Source organism: Podarcis vaucheri, assembly GCF_965113315.1.
Source record: "Podarcis vaucheri genome assembly, chromosome: 2".
NCBI classification, from domain to species: Eukaryota; Metazoa; Chordata; class Lepidosauria; order Squamata; family Lacertidae; genus Podarcis; species Podarcis vaucheri.
This window is the reverse complement of record NC_138760.1, coordinates 103,566,609-103,590,579: the sequence shown is the minus strand read 5'-3', so window position 1 is coordinate 103,590,579 and position 23,971 is coordinate 103,566,609. Positions and strand designations below refer to the sequence as shown.

At 44.8% G+C, this 23,971-nt stretch overlaps 1 protein-coding gene across 1 annotated transcript in view; it reads right to left on the bottom strand.

Moving 5' to 3' along the window:
• Positions 1-23,971, bottom strand: part of TAFA4 (TAFA chemokine like family member 4) — a 139,848-nt gene that overhangs the window by 16,046 nt on the left and 99,831 nt on the right. The window contains exon 4 of the mRNA XM_082210819.1: positions 6,801-6,956. Within this exon, the coding sequence (XP_082066945.1) occupies positions 6,801-6,956 (156 nt within the window). The remainder of the gene's footprint in view (positions 1-6,800; positions 6,957-23,971) is intronic.

The window sequence follows — 23,971 nt, the reverse complement described above, 5'->3', positions numbered from 1 at the left end:
CATTAGGCGCGAGTGACCATGCTCTTCTGAAGTTTACTATACAGTGGAAAGGAGCAGCCAAGCATACTAGGACTCAATTTCTTGACTTTAAGAAAGCCGACTTCATAAAACTTAGGGAAGTGCTGGGTGAGATCCCATGGACAACAATACTAAAAGGAAAGGGAGTTCATGATGGCTGGGAGTTTGTTAAGAGGGAGATACTAAAAGCACAACGTCAGGCAATACCAATGAGACGGAAACATGGAAGGTGCCTAAAGAAGCCAGGGTGGCTATCTAAAGAACTTTTAACTGAATTAAGATTAAAAAAGGATGTGTACAAAAAATGGAAAAGGGGGGAAACCACCAAAGAGGAATTCAAACAAATAGCCAGCACGTGTAGACACAAAGTCAGAAAAGCTAAAGCACAGAATGAACTCAGGCTTGCTAGAGAGGTTAAAAGCAACAAAAAAGGCTTTTATGGGTATGTTCGTAGCAAAAGGAAGAACAAAGAAACAATGGGGTCACTCAGAGGAGAAGATGGTGAAATGCAAACAGGGGACACAGAAAGGGCTGAACTCCTCAATGCCTTCTTTGCCTCAGTCTTCTCCGATAAAGAAAACAATGCCCGACCTGAAGAATTTGGAGCAAATGATTCAGCAAAGGAAACACAGCCCAGAATAACTAAGGAGATAGTACAAGAATATTTGGCTAGTTTAGATGTATTCAAGTCTCCAGGGCCAGATGAACTGCATCCAAGAGTATTAAAAGAAGAAGAAGAAGAAGAAGAAGAGTTTGGATTTGATATCCCGCCTTTCACTCCCCTTCAGGAGTCTCAAAGCGGCTAACATTCTCCTTTCCCTTCCTCCCCCACAACAAACACTCTGTGAGGTGAGTGGGGCTGAGAGACTTCACAGAAGTGTGACTGGCCCAAGGTCACCCAGCAGCTGCATGTGGAGGAGCGGAGACGCGAACCCGGTTTCCCAGATTACGTGACTACCGCTCTTAACCACTACACCACACTGGCAGATGTGATCTCAGAACCACTGGCAGTCATCTTTGAGAATTCCTGGAGAACAGGCGAAGTCCCGGCAGACTGGAGGAGGGCAAATGTTGTCCCTATTTTCAAAAAGGGGGAAAGAGAGGACCCAAATAATTACCGCCCAGTCAGTCTGACATCAATAGCAGGGAAGATTCTGGAGCAGATCATTAAGCAAACAGTCTGTGAGCACCTAGAAAGGAATGCTGTGATCACCAATAGTCAGCATGGATTTCTGAAAAATAAGTCATGTCAGACTAACCTGATCTCGTTTTTTGACAGAATTACAAGCCTGGTAGATGAAGGGAACGCAGTGGATGTAGCCTACCTTGATTTCAGCAAGGCATTTGACAAGGTGCCCCATGATATTCTTGTAAAGAAGCTGGTAAAATGCGGTCTTGACTATGCTACCACTCAGTGGATTTGTAACTGGCTGACTGACCGAACCCAAAGGGTGCTCATCAATGGTTCCTCTTCATCCTGGAGAAGAGTGACTAGTGGGGTGCCACAGGGTTCTGTCTTGGGCCCGGTCTTATTCAACATCTTTATCAACGACTTGGATGATGGACTCAAGGGCATCCTGATCAAATTTGCAGATGACACCAAACTGGGAGGGGTGGCTAACACCCCAGAGGACAGGATCACACTTCAAAACGACCTTGACAGATTAGAGAACTGGGCAAAAATAAACAAGATGAATTTTAACAGGGAGAAATGTAAAGTATTGCACTTGGGCAAAAAAAATGAGAGGCACAAATACAAGATGGGTGACACCTGGCTTGAGAGCAGTACATGTGAAAAGGATCTAGGAGTCTTGGTTGACCACAAACTTGACATGAGCCAACAGTGTGACGCGGCAGCTAAAAAAGCCAATGCAATTCTGGGCTGCATCAATAGGAGTATAGCATCTAGATCAAGGGAAGTAATAGTGCCACTGTATTCTGCTCTGGTCAGACCTCACCTGGAGTACTGTGTCCAGTTCTGGGCACCACAATTCAAGAAGGACACTGACAAACTGGAACGTGTCCAGAGGAGGGCAACCAAAATGGTCAAAGGCCTGGAAACGATGCCTTATGAGGAACGGCTAAGGGAGCTGGGCATGTTTAGCCTGGAGAAGAGGAGGTTAAGGGGTGATATGATAGCCATGTTCAAATATATAAAAGGATGTCACATAGAGGAGGGAGAAAGGTTGTTTTCTGCTGCTCCGGAGAAGCGGACACGGAGCAATGGATCCAAACTACAAGAAAGAAGATTCCACCTAAACATTAGGAAGAACTTCCTGACAGTAAGAGCTGTTCGACAGTGGAATTTGCTGCCAAGGAGTGTGGTGGAGTCTCCTACTTTGGAGGTCTTTAAGCAGAGGCTTGACAACCATATGTCAGGAGTGCTCTGATGGTGTTTCCTGCTTGGCAGGGGGTTGGACTCGATGGCCCTTGTGGTCTCTTCCAACTCTATGATTCTATGATTCTATGATTCTATGATTCTATGATTCTAGTACCTCGGGTTAAGAACTTTGCTTCAGGATGAGAACAGTAATCATGCTCCGGCGGCACGGCGGCAGCAGGAGACCCCATTAGCTAAAGTGGTGCTTCAGGTTAGGTACAGTTTCAGGTTAAGAACGGACCTCCGGAACGAATTAAGTACGTAACCAGAGGTACCACTGTACTTATTCATGTATCACATAGTTGAAAATATGGAACTGACTACTGCAAGGTGGTGTGACAGCTACCAATTTGGACTGCTTAAAAGTGTTCAGGAAGTCACGTAGGAAGCAGAAACAGGGCATCCCGCCATAATTCCCCAAGCGTGAGAGCTCATACACGGCACCCCCCCCCCGGGGAGTGACCAAGGGGGCAGCAATAGACATCTGCAGAGGCAGTTTAGCAAGTCAGATGTTCCGAAAGCCCATCTTCAGACAAGACCAAGGCAAGGATATGTAAAGAGTTTTATTGTTCTTTTGGTGATGGGTACTTAAGAGGTGTTGGGAAAGGTGTCTGATAAAGTGACCTAATGTTGAACTTGTGTAGCCATTGTATACCTCTCCCCATTTGTGACATGCTAGTGATGTAGTGATGATGTATCAATTATGCTGCTCAAAGTTCTAGTTACAGCTAGGTAGCCGTGTTGGTCTGCCGTAGTCGAAACAAAATAAAAAAATTCCTTCCAGTAGCACCTTAGAGACCAATTAAGTTTGTTACTGGTATGAGCTTTCGTTTGCATGAACACTTCTGATGTATCTGAAGAAGTGTGCATGCACATGAAAGCTCATACCAATAACAAATTTAGCTGCTCAAAGTGTATTCTGGGGGAAAGAGGGAAGTTTTAAAAGAGGATGTCACCCCATGCTTGGGGTTCTTACTCCTGTGGGGACCTGTTGCGCAACAATAAAGATCATGGTCTACTGACCACTGTTTTGCTCCTAATTACTTGGCTGGAGCTTCCTTCTTTTACTGACCACATGGACCTGCGGGGGACTTGCACCCCGACGAGCTGGGCTGTTGAGTCGTCTCTCACCCCGGAATTTTTCCTTAACAAAAGCTTGATTTGTTGTGATGTCTATATAAACTCCAGTACCAGATGCTGAGGAGTAGGAGAGGGCTACTGTGGCCATGACCTGGGCTTTCTATAGGCACCTGGTTGGCTGCTGGGAGAACAGAATGATGGACTAGCTGGGCCTTTCGTCTGTTCCAGCAGGCATAAGGCACAAATCACCCCTTCTCCTTTACTATTTATTTACCTGTTCTTCACTGTGAGGTCCCAGGGTGAGTTGCAACAAATAGAATATACAGTGGTACCTCAGGTTACATACGCTTCAGGTTACAGCCTCCGCTAACCCAGAAATAGTGCTTTAGGTTAAGAACTTTGCTTCAGGTTGAGAACAGAAATCGTGCTCCGGCAGCACGGTGGCAGCAGGAGGCCCCATTAGCCAAAGTGGTGCTTCAGGTTAAGAACAGTTTCAGGTTAAATATGGACCTCCGTAACAAATTAAGTACTTAACCTGAGGTACCACTGTACAACTATTAAACAGATAAAAAATTAGCCCAGTTATAAAACTTGTAAAACAGTTCTGAAATGGAACAGAGCAGCATAAATTCAATGAAGAAAATTGGCTGTGTTCAATGAAAATGCCTTTGCTGTTGAGGGCCAAGGTAGAGAGGAAAAGGCATCCAGTACTCTTGGAAGTAGAGGGGACTGGATAGCTCAGTTGGTTAGAGCGTGGTGCTGATAACACCAAGGTTGCAGGCTTGATCCCTGTATGAGGCAGCTGCATATTCCTGCATTGCAGGTGGTTGGATTAGATCAGGGGTTTGCAAACTTTTTCAGCAGGGGGCCAGTCCACTGTCCCTCAGACTTTGTGGGGGGCTGGACTATATTTGGGGGGGGGGAGAATGAATTCCTATGCCCCACAAATAACCCAGAGATGCATTTTAAATAAAAGGACACATTCTACTCATGTAAAAACACACTGATTCAGGCCGGATTTAGAAGGCAATTGGGCAGGATCCGGCCCCCGGGCCTTAGTTTGCCTACCCATGGATTAGATCATCCTCCGAGTCCCTTCCAACTCTACAATTCTATGATTCTATGACTCCGCTCAACCTAAGCCCTTCTAGCTGACATTTCATCCCTCTGCCACACCTCCTTTCATCTGCTCCTTCCCTGTGGTCTTGTCCTGCTGGCTTCTCCTGGGCCCCAATGCTGACAAATTTATTCCCCTCCCTCAAAATCCACTTGCCAATAATCTTGCCCCACTTATTTAGTGCAGTGAGGCATCTGCTCATCTATATTGGCTTCAAGGTACATTTGGTTTCTCTTCTGAATCAATCTGTGCGGTAATATAATTCATACATGGATTTTATGTATGTACAAATTAGTGGTGATGGTGCTATTACAGTGTTTGGGGTGTGGGGTGTTTGTTGTACATTTCCATTTATTTATGGGTTAATTCACAGAATTAAAACGTCAGGGGAAGTTAGGAAAAAACCCGGGGCTCTTTGTTATTTCGCTTTTAAAGGTCATGGTTTTGTGTGGAAAGCAATGAAAACTGAAGATAAGTCTCTTCCATGTGGATTAACAAATATGATTTCTATGTCAATATTAATTAGCGGCAAGCTATTAAAACATTGCACTCCTTTCCTTAAATGTAAATCTCACCACATTTTACATCTTAAGATTCCTTCCACTGGTGCTGACAGAAACCCTAATTAAGACTTATAGGTGCCATTTCTTAACATAAAGCTATCCCGTAAAAAGGGAAATATGCTACTGTGTAGTTGCTGGAGGGAACGGGAAGGAAAAGTGAAATATTGAGCAATTTTCTGAATCTTTTCAGCAAGCTAAATTTCAGCCATAAACATGCATTTAACCCAAGGAAGCGAACACCTTCATGTTTTCATCAAAGGGGCATGGATAGAACCGGTGCAGCAATTCTAATAATAGTTATGATATCAGGATGTTTACCTGCCCAAGCACTACTGTGATGATTACCAGCAATTATAACCAGGCTTGCATATATTCCGTTATTAGCAATAATGACATCTGTACCCAGGCAAGCAAAATTGTCTTTTTTCCTCATTTACCTTTAGGTATCTGATCGTTTCAGAGGCTTTCGTTCTCCCATTCTTGTCACAATTGCTGCTGTTGTTTATTTATATGTTCATCATAACATCTGTTCATTTGTGTGTGTTTTTAAAAGCTTCGCACGTGGCTTTGAGATTTAATGAAATGTGCCCTGGGATCCTACATGGAACAACTTTTGGGGTCCCTCCATCTCTCCCAGTGCCATATTTCCTCATGTAGCTGTGCTGAGACAGAAATGCCAGTTTCACACGTAGCATGACGGCATAAATTAGTTCTAAGGGAACAAGGTCCTGGACTGAGAGGGGCAATTCGCAGAGGTACAGCTCCCAGGGCTCCCTGTGATGATGGATTGACTGTTAAACCTCTCTGGGAATTGTAGTACTGGGAGGGAAATAGGGGTCTCCCAACAATTCTCAGACCCTTAAAAAAACTACAGTTCCCAGGATTCTTTGGAGGGAGAGTCGTGGCCTTTTAAAGTCACATCACAGCACTTTAAAAGTATGGTGTGAATGTGGCGCTGGAGTGTGTGATGTCAGGAGCATGGCTGAGAATTTACAAATTCACAGGGTGACTTAACTCTTCTTCAAAACAGGTCTACTAATGCCCCCAAAATGGATACTATTTATAGCTTGAGAGTTCTGTTTCTCATATTCCAAAAAGCACAAGTATTTATTATTATTAGTGGCAAGGGGAAATGTGTTCAGGAAAATTCCAGCATAAGGGCAAGGATAGGCCCACTCACCACACAGTTCAGCTCACTGATAATTGAACTATAGCCCTGATCTGATTTTGGTTGAGACTACCTTGATAGTATAGTCAACCTTTGGGTTGACCTGCCCTTGCTTGGCACAAGAAAACCTGTGTCATGAGGATGACCTGCCTCTCCCTGGTAGAACAACAAAGCGAGAACTGAATTCCCTTGGTTCCAGTTCTGCTTTACAATCTTCAGTTCAAAACTACAAGAAACGGAATAAAACCGACCAAGAAATCTTCCTGGCACCAAACGGGCGAGTACATAAATTAAGGAGATTAATTGCACCATGATTCAGGCACATACTCATTATCATTAACAAAGAGAAATTGTCCAAATTTAACAAAGGGGAGGATTATTATTATTTTTCCAGACAGCAGGAAATCAAAACCATCAAGGAGATTTGGGGGGGTTTTCTAAGCCGGTGTGACAAATGGGGCCGAAGCTGCTTACCTTCGACGCAGGAGGGCTGCGCTCTTGTTGTGCCAGCCACCTGACCCGGGAAGCAGGAGCACTTGACCGTCTGCGACCGCTCTTCAATCCTGTTCTTGTTGCAGCACCGATGCACTGCCACCACTTCGCAGGTCCCTTGCTTAACTTGGTGGTGGCCTGTTGACGACAAAGGGACGTTCTGCTGAGCCAACTGCAGTTGGTTACCTTCTTTGCTTATTTATTTGGAGAAGTTATACACTACTTTTCACCTCTGTGACCAATTATCAAAGCAGTTTACATGGAAAATGCAGTGCAGCACACTGAGTGGGGTCCCGTGAAGTCACTGTGGAAACAGAACAACTTCCACTCATTCAACTTCCTCCCTGCCCATCCTATCTGCCCTGCAGCTTCCCTCAACCCTCCGGAGAAGACTTTGGGAGGTAGGGGGAATGCAGGGAAAGGGGAAATGTCACAGCGTGAGCAGACATCATTCTGCTCATGCAGTGACTGTTGGATTTAACCCACCACAATCAATAAAATCCAGTTATTTAAACCAAACTGGGGTGGGGTGGGAATACATAGTCAAAATCAGAACAGCAAGAATGGGAGGAAAAGGTGTTGGTAAACAACTTTGTTTTTCACTTCCAGAGGAAGCCATCCAACATTTGGGACTCTCTGGATGTCTGTTGGAGTAGGCATAGAGTAGGCGAAAAAACACCCCCCACCCCCCCAAAAAAAAATCAGTTTAGTGACAAACTCTAGGCAATTTTATCACAGCCACGCCCACACTGACACTCTCATATCTCTTTTTGACAACCAACAAAACCATTCATAGGAGCAATGTGACTGGAATTCATGGCACAACCCCCATCCCTAACCTCACAGCATTGAACAGCCATACATCTCCTCAGAAGTAAGTCCCACTGAGTTCAGTGGTAGGAATGTATTCTAAAACATCATATTAAACTGATGTCTGGCTAGGTTAAGCCAAAAGCATTGCTTGCTTTTGTTTTGTTGCGGGGGCGTCAAATAGAAGCACTTCCTATCTTATGTGCAAGGAAGTTCTCCATTACTGCAGCCTCCTTCCAAATTTGTTACTAGTTAGTCTTGCTAGCATCCTGGAGTTGTTCGGGTAAGTGCACCGCTGGATAACTGTGGCAATGTCCTTTGTTGGGTTTTTATTCTTGCCTTTCATTACACAGAACAAAATGTCAAGGCCCCCTAACTGTCTGCTCGCCAAAGGAAACCGTAATGAGAGCTAAGTACTTAAGGCTGCATCCCTATACCCACTCAGCTGAAAGTGAACTCCAAAGCACTTATTTCTGAATATCCATTCATAGGAGTGCGTAATAAGCACTGAAAGCCGAAAGCCTGCTCAGACTTACCTGGGAACAAGCTTCAATGAAATCAATGGAACTTACTTCTACATAGGCATGTATAGGAATCCAGAGTAGTGGAATGTACATGCACTGGGCTTATCTAAATTTCTGCTTGTCCCGTGACTAGACAGCATGAGCCCAATGTATTGCCAATGCCTCTGTGTTGTTTCTTAATGGCCATAACTTGGTCAGGTTGTTTTTGCATAAGCTAGCTCAGGAACACTTCTGTAGTTGGTATTTCTCTTTTCACGTCCCAAATAATCAAACTCCTATCATTTATTAATTTCTAGGGTTATTAATTTCTAGGGGGGGAATTCCCCCCACAATCTACAACATCTTATCTTAAATTATTAGTGCGGGTGGCGCTGTGGGTTAAACCACAGAGCCTAGGGCTTGCCGATCAGAAGGTCGTGGTTCGAATCCCCGCGATGGGGTGAGCTCCCGTTGCTCGGTCCCTGCTCCTGCCAACCTAGCAGTTCGAAAGCCCATCAAAGTGCAAGTAGATAAATAGGTACCACTCCGGGGGGAAGGTAAACGGCGTTTCCGTGCGCTGCTCTGGTTCACCAAAAGCAGCTTAGTCATGCCGGCCACATGACCCGGAAGCTGTACGCCGGCTCCCTCGGCCAATAAAGCGAGATGAGCGCAGCAACCCCAGAGTCGGTCATGACTGGACCTAATGGTCAGGGGTGCCTTTACCTTTACTATAACACTAATATTAATCGTATGGCAGGGGAGGGAAACAACTTGCCCAAAATAATGCAAGGTCGTGCCATTCTGGGATTTAAACAGAGATCCAAGGCCAAGCCACTGGGATCCTCTGCCTCTATAACTTCCATATCTGTAATAAAGTGTGATCTGTTAACTGGCATGCAGACCAAGGTTGGTGGGCTGAAAGCTACGCAAGGGGAAATGTAGTCTTTCGTTTTCACACTGAATAATGTATTTTTAAAAAATGTAAGATTTTATTCTACCCTCCCCTGCCCCCACTGTACTTTTAAACAAAATATGCTACAGCTGCGAGATGCATAATGCATTTTACAGGAAGTTGGGAAAACGTTGATCACAGCATAAAAGTGTCTCTCACAGCCACTGTATTATGTTTATTGGCAGGCTGTGTGTTTTCATGGAAGCGCCTGATACCTAAGTAATAGCAGTAAAAGGGCTCCATTGGGAAACAGAGGCACTCATTGTAAGTTGAGAAATGAATAAGAAGAGATCACGGCTGCATCCTTCTCTGTTCCAAAAGATCAATCCCTAAAATCTTCCAGCGAACACTATCAAGCGTTAATAAACGGAAGATTAAAATTGTGCAAACAACAACATGACTATCAAGAATGGATGTTATTATGGAGACTGGAGACTATTCTGTTAGGCAGATGGCTTTCTCATAGTCAAGGATGACTAGCTGATGTTTCCTCAATAGGAGCTAATGGAAGGAGATGTTTCCTTGATTCCTGAAAAGTAAGAGTTCTTCTTTCAAATTTTTAGGCTGTAATTCCCAGTTAGGGACTCCTACCTTGAAGTGAACAATCCTCTGTTTGAAAGAGTTCTTTATTTGAAGGGTTGACCAAGGCAAATCTGGTTTAAAGGTCAATAACCATAAGGGGGGGGAGAGCTTGGAAGTTCCCCCATCAACACCTAGAAAGTGGACTTAATGGGAACACAGGCCATCTGCTCACATTCTTCCCTAGTATGGAGTGATGTAATGTGTTTCTATTTAAATTACAGTAATTGATTTGAAATTTTAATCAAGACATATACAAGCATATACAAATTTTATGAAAACCTGTGTCCTCTTTTGTCCTCTATTTTGGCGAAGCATTTCAATTTGTGGGAGAGGGTGATTGATGCGGAAGTGGCCACTCTATCACCATTGGAATTTGGAAAAGTGGCACCCTCCAGTTTAGTGGATGGGGCAGAGAAAGTCTGAAGGAGGTTGCATGTTGGCTTCTAAGAGAGAATCAGAGACAGGGAGTTTTATAGCAGTAAGCTGGCTTTAGCTGCAGCACCTTCAAGGTTGCTGCCTGCTTTTAGAATTCCGCTTGCTTCTAGTAGAAAAAAATCTGTTTATATTAAGTAGGTGGCACTGTGCTCTAAACCACTGAGCCTTGGTTTGAATCCCTGCAAAGGGGTGAGCTCCTGTTGCTCAGTCCCAGCTCCTTCCAACCTAGCAGTTCAAAAGCATGCCAAAAAGTGCAAGTAGATAAATAGGTACCACTCCAGCGGAAAGGTAAACAGCGTTTCCGTGCACTGCTCTGGTTTTGCCAGATGCGGCTTAGTCATGCTGGCCACATGACCCAGAAAAACTGCCCTCCGGACAAACACCGGCTCTCTTGGCCTGAAAGTGAGATGAGCGCCACAACCCCAGAGTCATTCGTGACTAGACTTAACTGTCAGGGGTCCCTTTAATAATATTATAATAATTTATTATTTATACCCCACCCATCTGGCTGAGTTTCCCCAGCCACTCTGGGTGGCTTTACCTTTAGATGTTGCTACAACCCAATGAAGTTTGCAGCATTCCAAAGGCAACTAAACTTATTAGAGTGCCCCTGGGATGCCACCACTGAGGAAAGTGAGGAACACATAACAATATTAGCCACCACCCCACCCCCCATTTATGCACATTCTCACACGTGACCACATATATGCGGCCCTGGGGGGTAAATAAATAGAATCATGTCAGGAAGTGGTGGGAGAGAGCTGGAGAGTCCTCATGGCTCATGCAGAGACTCTCCCCGAGCCCCAAGAGGACGTCACTGAGGGTGGAGGAAGCCCCAAGGAGACCAGAGGCGCAGTGGGGTTTGTTTGGGCTGCTCAGCCTCCCTGCTAAACTGCTGACATGTGAGATAATGTAGGAGCAGTTGCTTTTCTGCACTGCCTCCAGCAATCTCCAGACCTTAAATTCTATATATTTTGGTCTGGACTGGAGAGACAGCTGGAGAGCAGAGAAAAATAGGTATTTAGAGGCTTTACACAATTCCGCTTATGCACACAGGGGCCCGGGATGTAACCCTCACATAAGTGGGGGGACGCCTGTACTTAAAGAAAAAGAAACATTGAGAGCCTCTGGTCCTAATGACCCTCAAAATCCATGAGGGCCTCCAGATGCTCAAAAAGGGTATGAAAATATAATTACAATGAAACATTAGTGCTGCCTAGATTAGAAGATCTTACACAGTATCATGTATCAGTTTTGGAATATCCTATTTAAGTGGAACTGATTTCATTGTTAGAGATTATCCATACATCTATATTTGTGCTTGTTGTGATGTTATGATAGCGGCCTGCTTGCTAAGAAGCGTAACACACAAGGCAGGAACTTGCATGGCACCACTGTGGCAACTTGAACAAAGTGGGCTGTATATCTTCTTTCACTGACTTCTCTAAAATTGTATATTCTCATATGAACCACAGCTTCTAACATACGAACTGGGTCTTAGTGTGCTTGTGATATGATACAGGGTGGGGGTGTCAGTCTGGATGAAATCCTGGATCCAGACCTTGTGATCCTTTATCTGAGGGTAGAGTGTAAAAGAAGAAGCTTGTCAAACCAGTTCCTTCCTCCAGGTAATGGCTTGGCTGGCCAGTTAAGTGCTCATCCGGCATATCAAAGAATGAACTAAGTGCTGGTGCTCTCCAGGAAAGATGGGAGGCACTACCCCCCCCCCCACTGTCCTCACTTGGCTGGAGGCTGAGGGATCCTAGGTAGAAGAACAATAAATAGCCAGGTGTGGTCCTTAAAGCAGGCTGAAGGTGAAGAGTGATGTGTTTGCTCTGTGCTGGAATTGGGGAAGCAAGATCCATGGGGTTGTTAATGCCGTTCGCATTATGCTCAGGTGGTATACTGTTGTTGGCATCCATCTGTCTCAAGAGACAATGGAATGTACCTCTGGAGTTGAAGTCAATCTGGTGTGTTAGCAGCACCGAAGTAACCTTTCCAGTACACAATCCTGGGCAGTGTGTGTGGAGGTCCCGGGCTGCTCAGTCAACAAGACAATCTCAGCCTTACTGATGTAGTCCTAAGGAAAGCAGAACAATACGTTTGGCGCCAGCTTGGCTGCAGGAGTTGCTGGAAGGAGCCAACTCCTTAGCCCTTTCTTTTCCTGAAGATATTCCACAAGACGGCAGAGGTTTAGGATCAAAGTCTTCCTTCTCCTAGATGGGATACCCTACCAGGTTGACAAGCCCCATCTGCCCCTCACCGCCTTCTTGACCATTGAACCTACTATTGGTCTCATCCACACAATCTGCCAGAGCCTGTCTTTGTATGCAGGGGAAGTCCCTAAACCACCAAGGGTTTGAGACCCATTGGCTACCCTCACCTGATTTAGCCTGCCAGTAAAAGCAGTTTCCTGGGGTTTGTTCGCTGTTGTATGCTGGCAGCTTCTAGGAGCCACAGGTGAGAGCTGAGTGTAGGATGGGGACCAAAGGTGGACAAACTACCCCAGAAGGAGCATGGTGTGTCTCCTGCCAGAGGTACTACCTCTCCCTTAACACCCCATACACCCCATATTCCCTAAAGATACCCATGATCTTCATTCTGAGGGAAATGGATCCTAGAAAAGCGCTTGTAACCCCCAGGATCTCTCACTGCTCAGAGACTGGGGAGCTTATTGATAAGTTTGGTTGGACCATCATTTATTTTTATTTTTTCTGCAGTGGGATCAAATCTTCTCTTGATTGCCCCTATTCTCCTCTCAGAAAGGCCTTGAAAGCAAAATTTGAGTAAAGCCATTGTTCTTGGTTTGCTTGCAGAGGTCACTGAAAAGCTTAAGCCTGGCTATGAGATATGTGCCATTCAACTGATTCACCGCTTGGACAATAGCTCTCCCCCACCTCCTGCCAGCACCAACCATACCTACACATGCATTTTGGTATCAACACGGATATATACTATGATCACTGAGCACCGGGTAAATTTACGGCAGGTATTGTATGAAATTGAAACAACTCACATTGAAAGCTAAAGTGCAGATAAATTACAGCAATGGGAGCATTGTGCTTCACCACAGAGCTGAATGCTGGAAGATGACAGCTGCGGTCTCCCATAAGTCAGAGGCACTTCAAAACAACTGTCTGCAGAGAGTAAGGTGGGGAGGGGGAGAGAGCCGGCTGGAGAAACTAACAAATGGAGAACTGCAGGTGTGCCAAAAGGGAGAAAACAAGATGTCATTGGCTGGGTCTTATATGCAGTATGGCATGTGGTGTGTCCTAAGGGGGCATTCAGTTGACAAGAGTACAAGGAAACATGTGAGGGGAAGGCTGGAGAAATTCATCCCACTCTACCAATCTGAGCAGTATCTGCACTATACACTTAAAGCAGTATCATACCACTTAAATGGCCGTGGTGTCCCTCAGAGCATCCTGGGAGATGTAGTTTGTTAAGCCTGCTGAGAGTTGTTAGAAGACCCCCCCCCCCCAATTCCCATCACAAAACAGCCATTCTCAAAGTGGTTCAGCAGTCAATCCCTCTTCCCAAAGAACTCTGGGGATTATAGCTCTGTGGGGAGGAACAGAAGTCAGCTACCAACTCGTAGCACCCTGAACAGTTCAGGGTACTTTGGGAGAAGCCAGAGCTGTTTAAAATGGGATGATACGACTCTACATGTACAGTGGTACCTCGGGTTAAGAACTTAATTCGTTCTGGAGGTCCGTTCTTAATCTGAAACTGTTCTTAACCTGAGGTACCACTTTAGCTAATGGGGCCTCCCGCTGCTGCTGCCACCGCACAATTTCTGTTCTCACCCTGAAGCAAAGTTCTTTTTTTTTAAAATAATCTTTATTAAATTTTCCAAAGGTTACACACAACAAACCAGAAAGTAAAACTAAAAAAGAGATAGAAAGAAAGAAAGAACAAAAAAAACCCACAAAAAAACAACACAAAAAAACAACAAAAACAGTTTCCACCCTTTGACACTCATTTTCAGTAACTTCTTTTCAGGGCTTCCCCGCGTCTCCCCTTATTGTATCCCAACTCCAATCGTTTGTTCAAGCAAGTTTTTCCCTTAATATCCTAAGCAAAGTTTAATAAAATGACTTAACCCTAATTTATTAAAGTAATTCTTTGTGATAAATCTAAACCTTAATTCATTACCATACCTCCATTTAATTTAGTTAACAATATTGAAAATATAAACCTTAGCCCTATGTAAAAAGATTATTAATAAAAAGAAACAATACTTTTCCCAAGGTTGCCACTAATTCCCATCCACGGATTCCCCATTCTTATAATAATGGAAAAAACATGAAATTATTATACTGCAAAAACAATAATCGAACTCCCTTCGGACTTCTAAATCCCACCCTTCTCCCCCCGGTTTCAATCCCAAACCAAAAACCAACTAGTCCATCTTTTTAGCCTGGTGATCTTACGTCCGAGGCTCTTAAGTCTCTCTCAGTCCCTTTCAGACGGTTTCTTTGAAAGTCTCTCATACTAAACATCCAGAATCGAAAGAGTACTTTTCCAATGCTGACCCTGATTCTTCCAACGAGGCCTACTTGCTTGGAGGTGGAGCACCAACTCTGCTTCTTAAATCTGTATGTCCCAAACAGTCCAACTTTCACCTTGGTCAAATTAAAGTTCTTCTTAGCAGTTCTCCGACTCTTTTTTTCCTTCTGTAGCTTTTCAGCCATCCCTTTTTTCTGCTCCTCCTGTTTGGCAGGTATTTTTCCCTCCTCAATCTTTGGTTCCTTTTCTTGTCCAGCTGCCTGTATTTTGTTCACCGAGTCCCTTTTCAATTCAGTAGATTTGTTTTCTATTAACTTCGGGTTTAAGGGACTCGTAGACAAAACATGGCCTTGTTCATCTCTCGCAGCTTTCCCACGAGAAAAATTACCGTATTTTTCGCACCATTGGACGCACCGGACCATAGGACGCACCGGACCATAGGAGGGGGAGAACAGGGGAAAAAATTATTTTCTTATTCTCCCCCTCTAAAACAAGGTAGTTCAAGGTACATTTACCAGAGCTTGTGGGGCTGGCGGTGGGGGGAAGCGCTGCTTTCCCCCACTGCCAGCCTCAAAGATCCCAGAAGCCTTTGGAGTGCAGCGCCCCGCTGCCCTGCAGAGGTTTGCGCGCAGCCGTCCCCAAGCTACAGCAGTGAGACGGAGCCCTCCGTCTTGCTGTTCTGGCTTGGGAACAGCTTTGCTAGCTTCTGCAGGACAGCGGAGTGAAGGCACCCCGCTGCCCTGCAGAGGTTTGCGTGCAGCCGTCCCCAAGCTAGAGCAGCGAGACGGAGCCCTCCGTCTCACTGTTCTGGCTTGGGAACAGCCTTGCTAGCTTCTGCAGGACAGCGGAGTGAAGGCACCCCGCTGCCCTACAGAGGTTTGCGCGCAGCCGTCCCCAAGCTAGAGCAGCGAGACGGAGCCCTCCGTCTCGCTGTTCTGGCTTGGGAACAGCTTTGCTAGCTTCTGCAGGACAGTGGGGTGAAGGCACCCCGCTGCCCTGCAGAGGTTTGCGCACAGCAATCCCCAAGCTAGAGTAGCGAGACGGAGCCCTCCGTCTCGCTGTTCTGGCTTGGGAACAGCTTTGCTAGCTTCTGCAGGACAGTGGGGTGAAGGCACCCCGCTGCCCTGCAGAGGTTTGCGCGCAGCCGTCCCCAAGCTAGAGCAGCGAGACGGAGCCCTCCGTCTCACTGTTCTGGCTTGGGAACAGCCTTGCTAGCTTATGCAGGACAGTGGGGTGAAGGCACCCCGCTGCCCTGCAGAGGTTTGCGCACAGCAATCCCCAAGCTAGAGTAGCGAGACGGAGCCCTCCGTCTCGCTGTTCTGGCTTGGGAACAGCTTTGCTAGCTTCTGCAGGACAGTGGGGTGAAGGCACCCCGCTGCCCTGCAGAGGTTTGCGCGCAGCAAACCCCAAGCTAGAGCAGCGAGACGGAGCGCTCCGCAGTGCTCCGTCTTCCTGTTCTGGCTTTGGGCTTAGCGGTGCAGCCTGCATTCGCTCTATAGGACGCACACACATTCCCCCTTAATTTTTGGAGGCGGAAATGTGCGTCCTATAGAACGAAAAATACAGTAGTTCTTTCAAGCCAGCTTGTATTTCCTGTATTCCCTGTTTTAGTTCCATTCTTGTAAAGTCCAAGAATCCCCTCTAGAGGGATTCTAGTTACTTAGTGTTCTTTTCCCTTCCGATCCAAAAGTCAGATTATTTTGTATCAGTCTTTCTTTACTTTCAATATTTTGTAACAATATAACCGGTTAGAATTTAAGCTTTCCGATTTTCCAACTTTGACAGCCAATTTGACAGCTGTCAAAATTTTTCTATAGATCCTCAGCAGGCTCTTTTCCCGGGTTACTCCCGGGCTTGAGAAAAGTGGTACTTAAACCAAACAAAATAAATTCTCGTCCTCCAGCACATTAGCTTAGTTCTTTAAATCCGTGGAATTTATATTCTTTATCCAATCTCACCTATTCTTCCCGCAACCTTAGTTGACAGGTCCTTGCTTTAAGCTGTCTACAATCGGGGGGAGACGGACTTCCTTTTTTTTCACCTCCCCCGCTCGTACCGAATCCAGGACCGAAAAATTTGTAATCCAATTTTCAAAATTACTCACAGGTTGTTGTTCTTAGTTTTAAGTCCAAATTTTGTAGGAAGAAGTCAGCGCTGTCCGACAAATGGCATGCGGCTTCGCTTGGCAGGGGAAGCGGAGGACTCACAGCACCACGCCACTCCCCGGCACCCGTTCCGTAGCCTTTAAAAAGGCTCCTTCATGGATTGGGAGGGCGCTTACGGTGCCCGCCGAGTCACCATGTCCACGGTCTCCGTGCCCGTGGTTTTTAAGGGTCCCCGTGTCGCCGGCACGGCAGGACCCAGCCCCCTGTCAAGCCGATTCCCTCCGGAGCTCGGAGGGAATCCACCATTAGCCAGTCGCGCCAATCCGGAAGTCCACCCTGAAGCAAAGTTCTTAACCTGAGGTACTATTTCTGGGTTAGCAGAGCCTGTAACATGAAGCACCTGTAACCTGAAGCATCTGTAACCCGAGGTACCACTGTATAGTGCTTATGAAGCCCCAGTCCAGTAGGAATGATGGAGGTGCATGATTGACAGTGGCAATATGTAGTGGTGTTGCAGGTAGCAGCAGTGCTGGGCATTGTGGGGGTGGTAGGCATGGTGATGGGCCCATCTAAGACCCTGGGCTTGTCAGAAAGTGCCCATCCATGCCAACTCAACACAAACCCTGTCAAATACCTTTCCCCCCCATTTTCTGTAAAGACACAGCCAGATCGCTTGAGCAAAGAAGGTTTGCTGGAGAAGAATCAACATGGCTTCTGCGAAGCTCTGCCCCATTTCATTAACTTCTTAGAGTTCACTGAGAGTGTTGACAAGTATGTGGATACAGATGTTCTAACGGACATTATATCCTCCAGCTTTCAAAAGGCTTTTTGACAAAGTCTCTCATTAAAGGCAGCTCAACTTTATCAATGGTTAAAGAACAAGGAACAGAGAGTAGGAATACAGTTGTCACAGTGGAGGTGTGCTAGTGTGCTAAGTTGTGGGGACTGGTGCTTGCTCAGGAATAACCTAGATTCAGGGGTGAACATTGAGATGGCTAAGTTTGATGCTACCAAATTATTCAGGATGTTAAAAACATAAAGGAGTTCAAAACACTCCAAAGGGATCTCTCCAAACTGGGAAATGGTCAATCCAAAGGGAAATATGATTCAGTGTCAGTAAGAGTAAAGTAGGGACCACAAGGAAACAAACCCAACTTTAGCTACATACTAGCAGGCTCTGAACTGGTGACGATAGACCAAAATCTTGGGGTAGTAATGGATAACTCAATGGAAACATAATCCAGTGTGTGGAGCTGTGGAGGACAGCTTGACAACAATGTTGATTCGGCCTGTGGCAGATGCAGAAAAGGCAAACCCCATGCCAGGAGTCATTAGGAAAGGGAGGAAAAATAAAACTGTTGCTATTGTAATGCCTCTACACAAATCCATGGTTTAATTACACTGCTAACAGTTCTGCTTGCTTCATCTCAAAAAGAATATTTTTTGAGCTGGAAATGGTGCAGGAAAAGGCAAGCAAAATGGTTAAAGGGGTAGAGTAATTCCCCTATGGGGAAATATTTCATTTCTGGCTCTCTTTTCATTTAGTTAAAACATTTCTATCTCTCCTTTAAAAACTCAAGGAAACAACAACAAACTTACTATAAGGAACAAAATGCGAAAAGGGGGAAGGCAGCCATTAGAACAAGTAGACATTGTCCAGGGATAAAAAACTGTTCAGTAAAGCAAGTTGAAACACAAATCAATGGAGGATCTTAAAACCATTTGTATTCCGAAAGCCCTGCTAAACAGAAAGGTTTTACGAAGGTTATTAATGAGGAGATGAAATGAGCACTGCTCAGCTGGGAGCTCTGGAGTCACTCATTGTCATGGTGGGCTAGTAAAAGCTAGAGCTTGGCTACCAAGCTGTCATAATTTGCAGTCTCCCCTGGTTGGATGATTTTTTCATGTTCGCTCTTTGATACTTGGTTGTAGTGAGCAAGCCCAGAGTCAGCACAATCGCTCTTCATGCCTTTGTCTCACCCATGTTCAGATTTCAAAAAGGCCCTTTTCTGGATCTGGAGTAACTGCTTACAACCTTTGAATGCCAAAAGCCATCCGTTCAGCAAACAGGCTAGCTGCCAATGTCGGCTACCTGTTTCGCAGCCTGCAGTCAAGTGCTCCAAGGCAGAGCATTTCAAAAAGAATGAACAGAAAAGAAAGCTGGTGGGTTTCCTCTCCCGCCCATTTGACACCCAATCGTTTCCCAAGCAACAAAAGCTTCCAGCTCTTTCTTTGAATGGCACAGCTTTACTGCAGGAGAGACCAGCTCATGAATAGCCTCAAAGCATCTTGTAATCAGTGTGCCACAACTCTGGCAAGCTAGTGCAGCTGAGAAGTAGGAATGGAGAAGATCATAGAGAGTGAATTCCGTGAGATATCAGGGAAGGATAGAAAGTGGAAGGCGCCCGCTATAAATTCACATGTTGAAGAATAAAGTCCTTAAAATTGGGTGGAAGACAGTGTGTTCTTGATTAACCTCTTAAATGGTATGGCACAGTGGCACTCAAAAAGTTTATAGTGCCAGTACTACAGTGGTACCTCGGGTTACATACGCTTCAGGTTACATACGCTTCAGGTTACAGAAATTCTTCAGAATTCTTCTTAACCCAGAAATTCAGGTTAAGAACTTTGCTTCAGGATGAGAACAGAAATCTGGCTCCGGCGGCGTGGCAGCAGCAGGAGGCCCCATTAGCTAAAGTGGTGCTTCAGGTTAAGAACAGTTTTAGGTTAAGAACAGACCTCCGGAATGAATTAAGTACTTAACCGAGGTACCACTGTACTGCATTCCAGTAAGCTGAAAACAGGACTTAGTGAACTGGGAGAGTCCGTGAAATCCAGATTCTTTGTGGAAGAATATCAAGAAGGAGTTTAAAGACAAAAGAACAGTTTGACAGGGACGAGGTTCCTAGCATGACAAAGGTGTGGAGATTTTATTTATATTTACCATGTGCTTGTATTATAGGTGGAAAACAAATACCCAACCACTTTGCTACCCTTCATGCTGAAAAGTGACAAGCTGAGGAAACCACCTGCTTCTTACAAGCAATTTATTGGTGTGGAATCATAAGGGTGCAATAAACTAGAAGTGTATTTGAAATCAAGGTGTGCGACCTCAAGTTCTGGTAATGAGAGACCCAAGAAGTTAACTAAATCAAAACCATGACCTTTCATGTGTACTAGCAAAGGAAAATGCTGACAACACAGGAGCAGACTGTACAGCACACTAAATTCTTTGGTGGGTGTCAGAGGCCACATCTGTATGGAGATTAAAGTCCCCTGAAAATAAGTAGCGTGGGTGACCTTAGATCAGATACGAGCCAAAAGCTTCACCAAGAAAAGGAGCACAGCACTGGATTGGAGTGGTCGATTAATCAAAGCGGCTTTGACAGTAGTGGGTGCTCCAAGCCGGCAAAGTGGAGACTTGTTGTATACAAATAGAAATTGGGTGGGAAGTGACCCATAAGAAATGAAAAATAAAACTAAGGACATCTCTGCCAGCTTAGGTCAGCTAGAACTTAATACACAAGTAGGTATCTCTTTTGTCAGGGTGCTGGGAGCTGGCCCAGTTCCAAAATATGCCCTGTACGTGTGACATCCATTCCTACAATGTTTTGTGATCTTATTTCAAGGTTCCAGTGCCCTTATTTTAAGGGTTCAGTTTGATTCATCTTGGACATTATTGCATACAGGTGACAATGCAATTCTGAATAGAGATAAGCGTCATGATGCAGTTTTACAAATCTTTTAGGTCCTAATGCTTACTCTAAAAGAACAGGTATGAAGGGTGCAGAGCTCTTTGCTACGTAGTTTCACCATGAAGCCCTTATGCATTTCTTATGATTCTGAACCTGTTGATGTGTTTAGTTTGGTTTTATACTTGCCCCTATCCCTAAAGGTCTGGGATGGATACAACATTCCAGAAGGCAATCATATAAGCTGAAACCTCTATGGTTTGTATCCTCTTCACACGAAGTGACCATAACCAATTTGTTCACATACCTCTCTCTAAGGCCACCAAATCTCTGTCCTTTAGAAGCACAAACCAAATTTATGCTGCAAAACTAGGGCTTCTGGATGCCCTGAACCCAAAAATATATTGGATCTCTCTTTGCAACATCAGGGAGCGAGTTCTACCACCAGAGAGGGAGATGTCTGATACCTCTCTTCTGTTACCTCAGAGACCTCACTTGCCTTGGCTTGGCAAATGCCCAAGCTCTGATCTTGGTAGGAATCAAGGAAGTGGGGGGTATCAGGGTGGTTCAGGGGTATACCAGGGAAAGACCAGGAAATGGTTTGCATCAGAAGGAATGGTTTAGTTCAGCCACACATGTCCCCAAACTTGGACAGAGATTTTCCCTGATTTTTTTTTAACCTGCAAAACAGGTGGAGAAGCATGAAAGCCATCATCCACCCTCACTTCCACTTTGCCAATGGAAGTTCTGGATAAAATGGTTCACTTGCTTCTAGTTCTCCACCACCACAGTAGAACTGCATCTGAAATCTTTTTGTATTACACCTGAGAAAGGAGTCCTAGCCACTTTATGATCCCGTTTCTTGAGCCATACATCCATTATTAAATCCCCTTCATTTTGTCCCCACTGCCTCTCAGTTCATTCCACTCAGCTCTACCCTTGAGCTCATTTAAAGCCATAAATTTGGAACCAGGTATCTAGGAGACTGTCTTGCCCATGATATGGGACATTGCCCCTGAGGTGAATGTTGCTTGTGTTAAAAACTAGGCTTTTAGTATCTCAGTTCCAGCTCTTTGGAATCTGCTACCAGCCTCAATTAGACAGGCACCTAGCATGTAGAAATGAAAAATCACGGGAGGTGGTGGTGTTTAGGTGCCCACTAAAGACATTTTTGTTTAGGAAGGCTTTCTGAAGGGATAACCCAGTCATTTATGGAAGATCAATTTTATATTTGATGAATTTTTTATTTTATTTTTTAGAATTTGTATGGATGGCTTTTTTGGGTTAGAATTTGTTGCATAGATTTTATTGTTCTTATTGTTTGTGTTTCTGTGTTTTATTCTATTTTCACCCTGTAAATCTCTTCCTACAGCTTTATGCCATAAATCAGTCTATAAATTTATTTATTGATGATGATGATGATGCATTAAAGGGCCACTCTGCTACTTAACCCTGCAAATCATCCATTTAAAAAGTCCTGGGACAAAAGGATCAAGAGATGAATTGAGTATTATCTATAAACAAACCAGTGGAACATTGGCTCATCTGAGTACATGCATTACCTTTTGTATAAGGGGAGTTGACAAATGCTTTCGAGGGAGGGCACAAGGACATGACTGAGCCACAGAAGTCCCAGTATTAATTAAAAAGATAATTCAGTGCATACTTTGTAACACTAGAAGTTTGATTTGATCTCTTCTCAAAATGGGATTCTTTCAAGAATAATTGAATTCATAATGGAATTCGTAATGGAACACGCCGCCTCCGAGATGTGTTTCTTGTGCAGACACTGCAGGCAAAAAAAATGTGGGCTAAAGTCGCACCAAATCAAGATGTATGGTAGCAAAGATCAGCGCAAGGGAGCCCATAGTTATTCTTGATTTCTCAAGAGGAACAACATGAGCAACTGCTCTCTCTCCCTCCTCGTTCATCAAGAACGATGTGATAATCTGCAAATGCATTTTATAGAACTGCAAAGGCAGCAGAGGTGGCTTCGTCGAGAGCAATCTACTTTGTCTGGAAACAAGAAATGACATTTTAATATGAGAGGCATGCATTAAAATCTAAGATGACTGGACTGCCGGAAGATGTTTCAAGCAATCAGGCTGGCTTAATGTCCTGGGTGGAGGCTATCAAGTGCTTCTCAGCTAGTCATTAATCCTCCGGAAAGGCCTTCGGCCTTGAAAATGCTGTTTAATTACTTTCAGAGTTTTGCTCATTTTTATAGCAGGCCTTGCATCGCTTTTCACAATTGTCTTGGGCTTGTTCAGATGAAACGGATGAGAACAATATCCCAACTGTTCCAAGTTTAAAAATCCACTTGTTTACCATAAAATAATGACCCATAAAGTCTAAACAGCCCAAAAACTTTTTTTTAAAAAAAAAAATCTGAAAGAACACTTTCAAAGGTTTAATATTGCCACCTTGCTTACATGGCTATTCGAAGACTGAATGCTTATATATTCTTTTTCATGCAGCCCCATGTGTGGAGATGCAAGCGGAGAGGAAACGAACCTTTCTCCTTTATTGCCGCTCTTGAATTATGGCTTTAAAAACATAACTGGCATTTTACATTCCACTGGATCCCATTCTGCAGCCATGAATCAAGAGCTACATAAAATCATCATCAGAGACAGATAATGCTCCAAGAATCATAAAAGCAGCCCACAGTTTCTCACAGGCTTATATTAGAATCCCGCGTTGTAATGTTATATGGCTCTGAAGTTTAATTTTAAAAGTGGCCAAAGTTACAGGGTTCCTGTATTTGCTCCTGGACAAGGACCAGATCCGATGACATCCAAAGGTCACGACCAGCTGTTCCTCTTTGGGGTTAAAAGCAGGGGTTGTTAACCTTTGGTCTTCATGACCAGTGGTCCGGGACAGAATCATAGAATTCTAGAGCTGAAAGGGACCTCAAGGGTTATCTAGTCCAGCCCCCTGCAATGCAGGAAGGACAGTTAAAGAATCTCTAACAGATGACCATCCAACCTCTGTTAAAAAACTTCCAGCGAAGGAAAGTCCACCACCTTCCAGATGATGGGAGCTGTAGTCCAAGGACCATGGGGCAAGCTGGCCAGCCAATGGGGGCAGTGGTCCAACAACAATTTGACAGGCCACAGCTTAGCCACTTCTGGAGCAAAGCGTAGAGCAGCTGAAAGGCTTCCTTTCCATGTAACCAACCTACCTAGGGCTCTCTTCTGCATGTGTAAAGAGAGAGATTTTGAAATGCAGAATTTTTAAGGGGTAGGGGGATACAGTTTGCCACAGGCAAACAGTATTCCGCAGCATAACTCCACAAACATTTACGGGACTGCCTCTCCTGGTATGCCCCTCAGAGGACCTTAAGGTCCATGAATAACCATAGTTTAGAGGTCCCAGGCCCTAAGAAAGTCAGAGTATCCTCCACCAGGGCCAGGGCCTTCTCAGTGATGGCTCCAACCTGGTGGAATGCTCTGTCCCATGAGACCAGGGCCCTGCAGGATTTAACTTCCTTCCGTCGGGCCTGTAATACAGAGCTATTCCGCCTGGCCTTTAATTTGAACTCAGCCTGATCTTTTATTTCCCT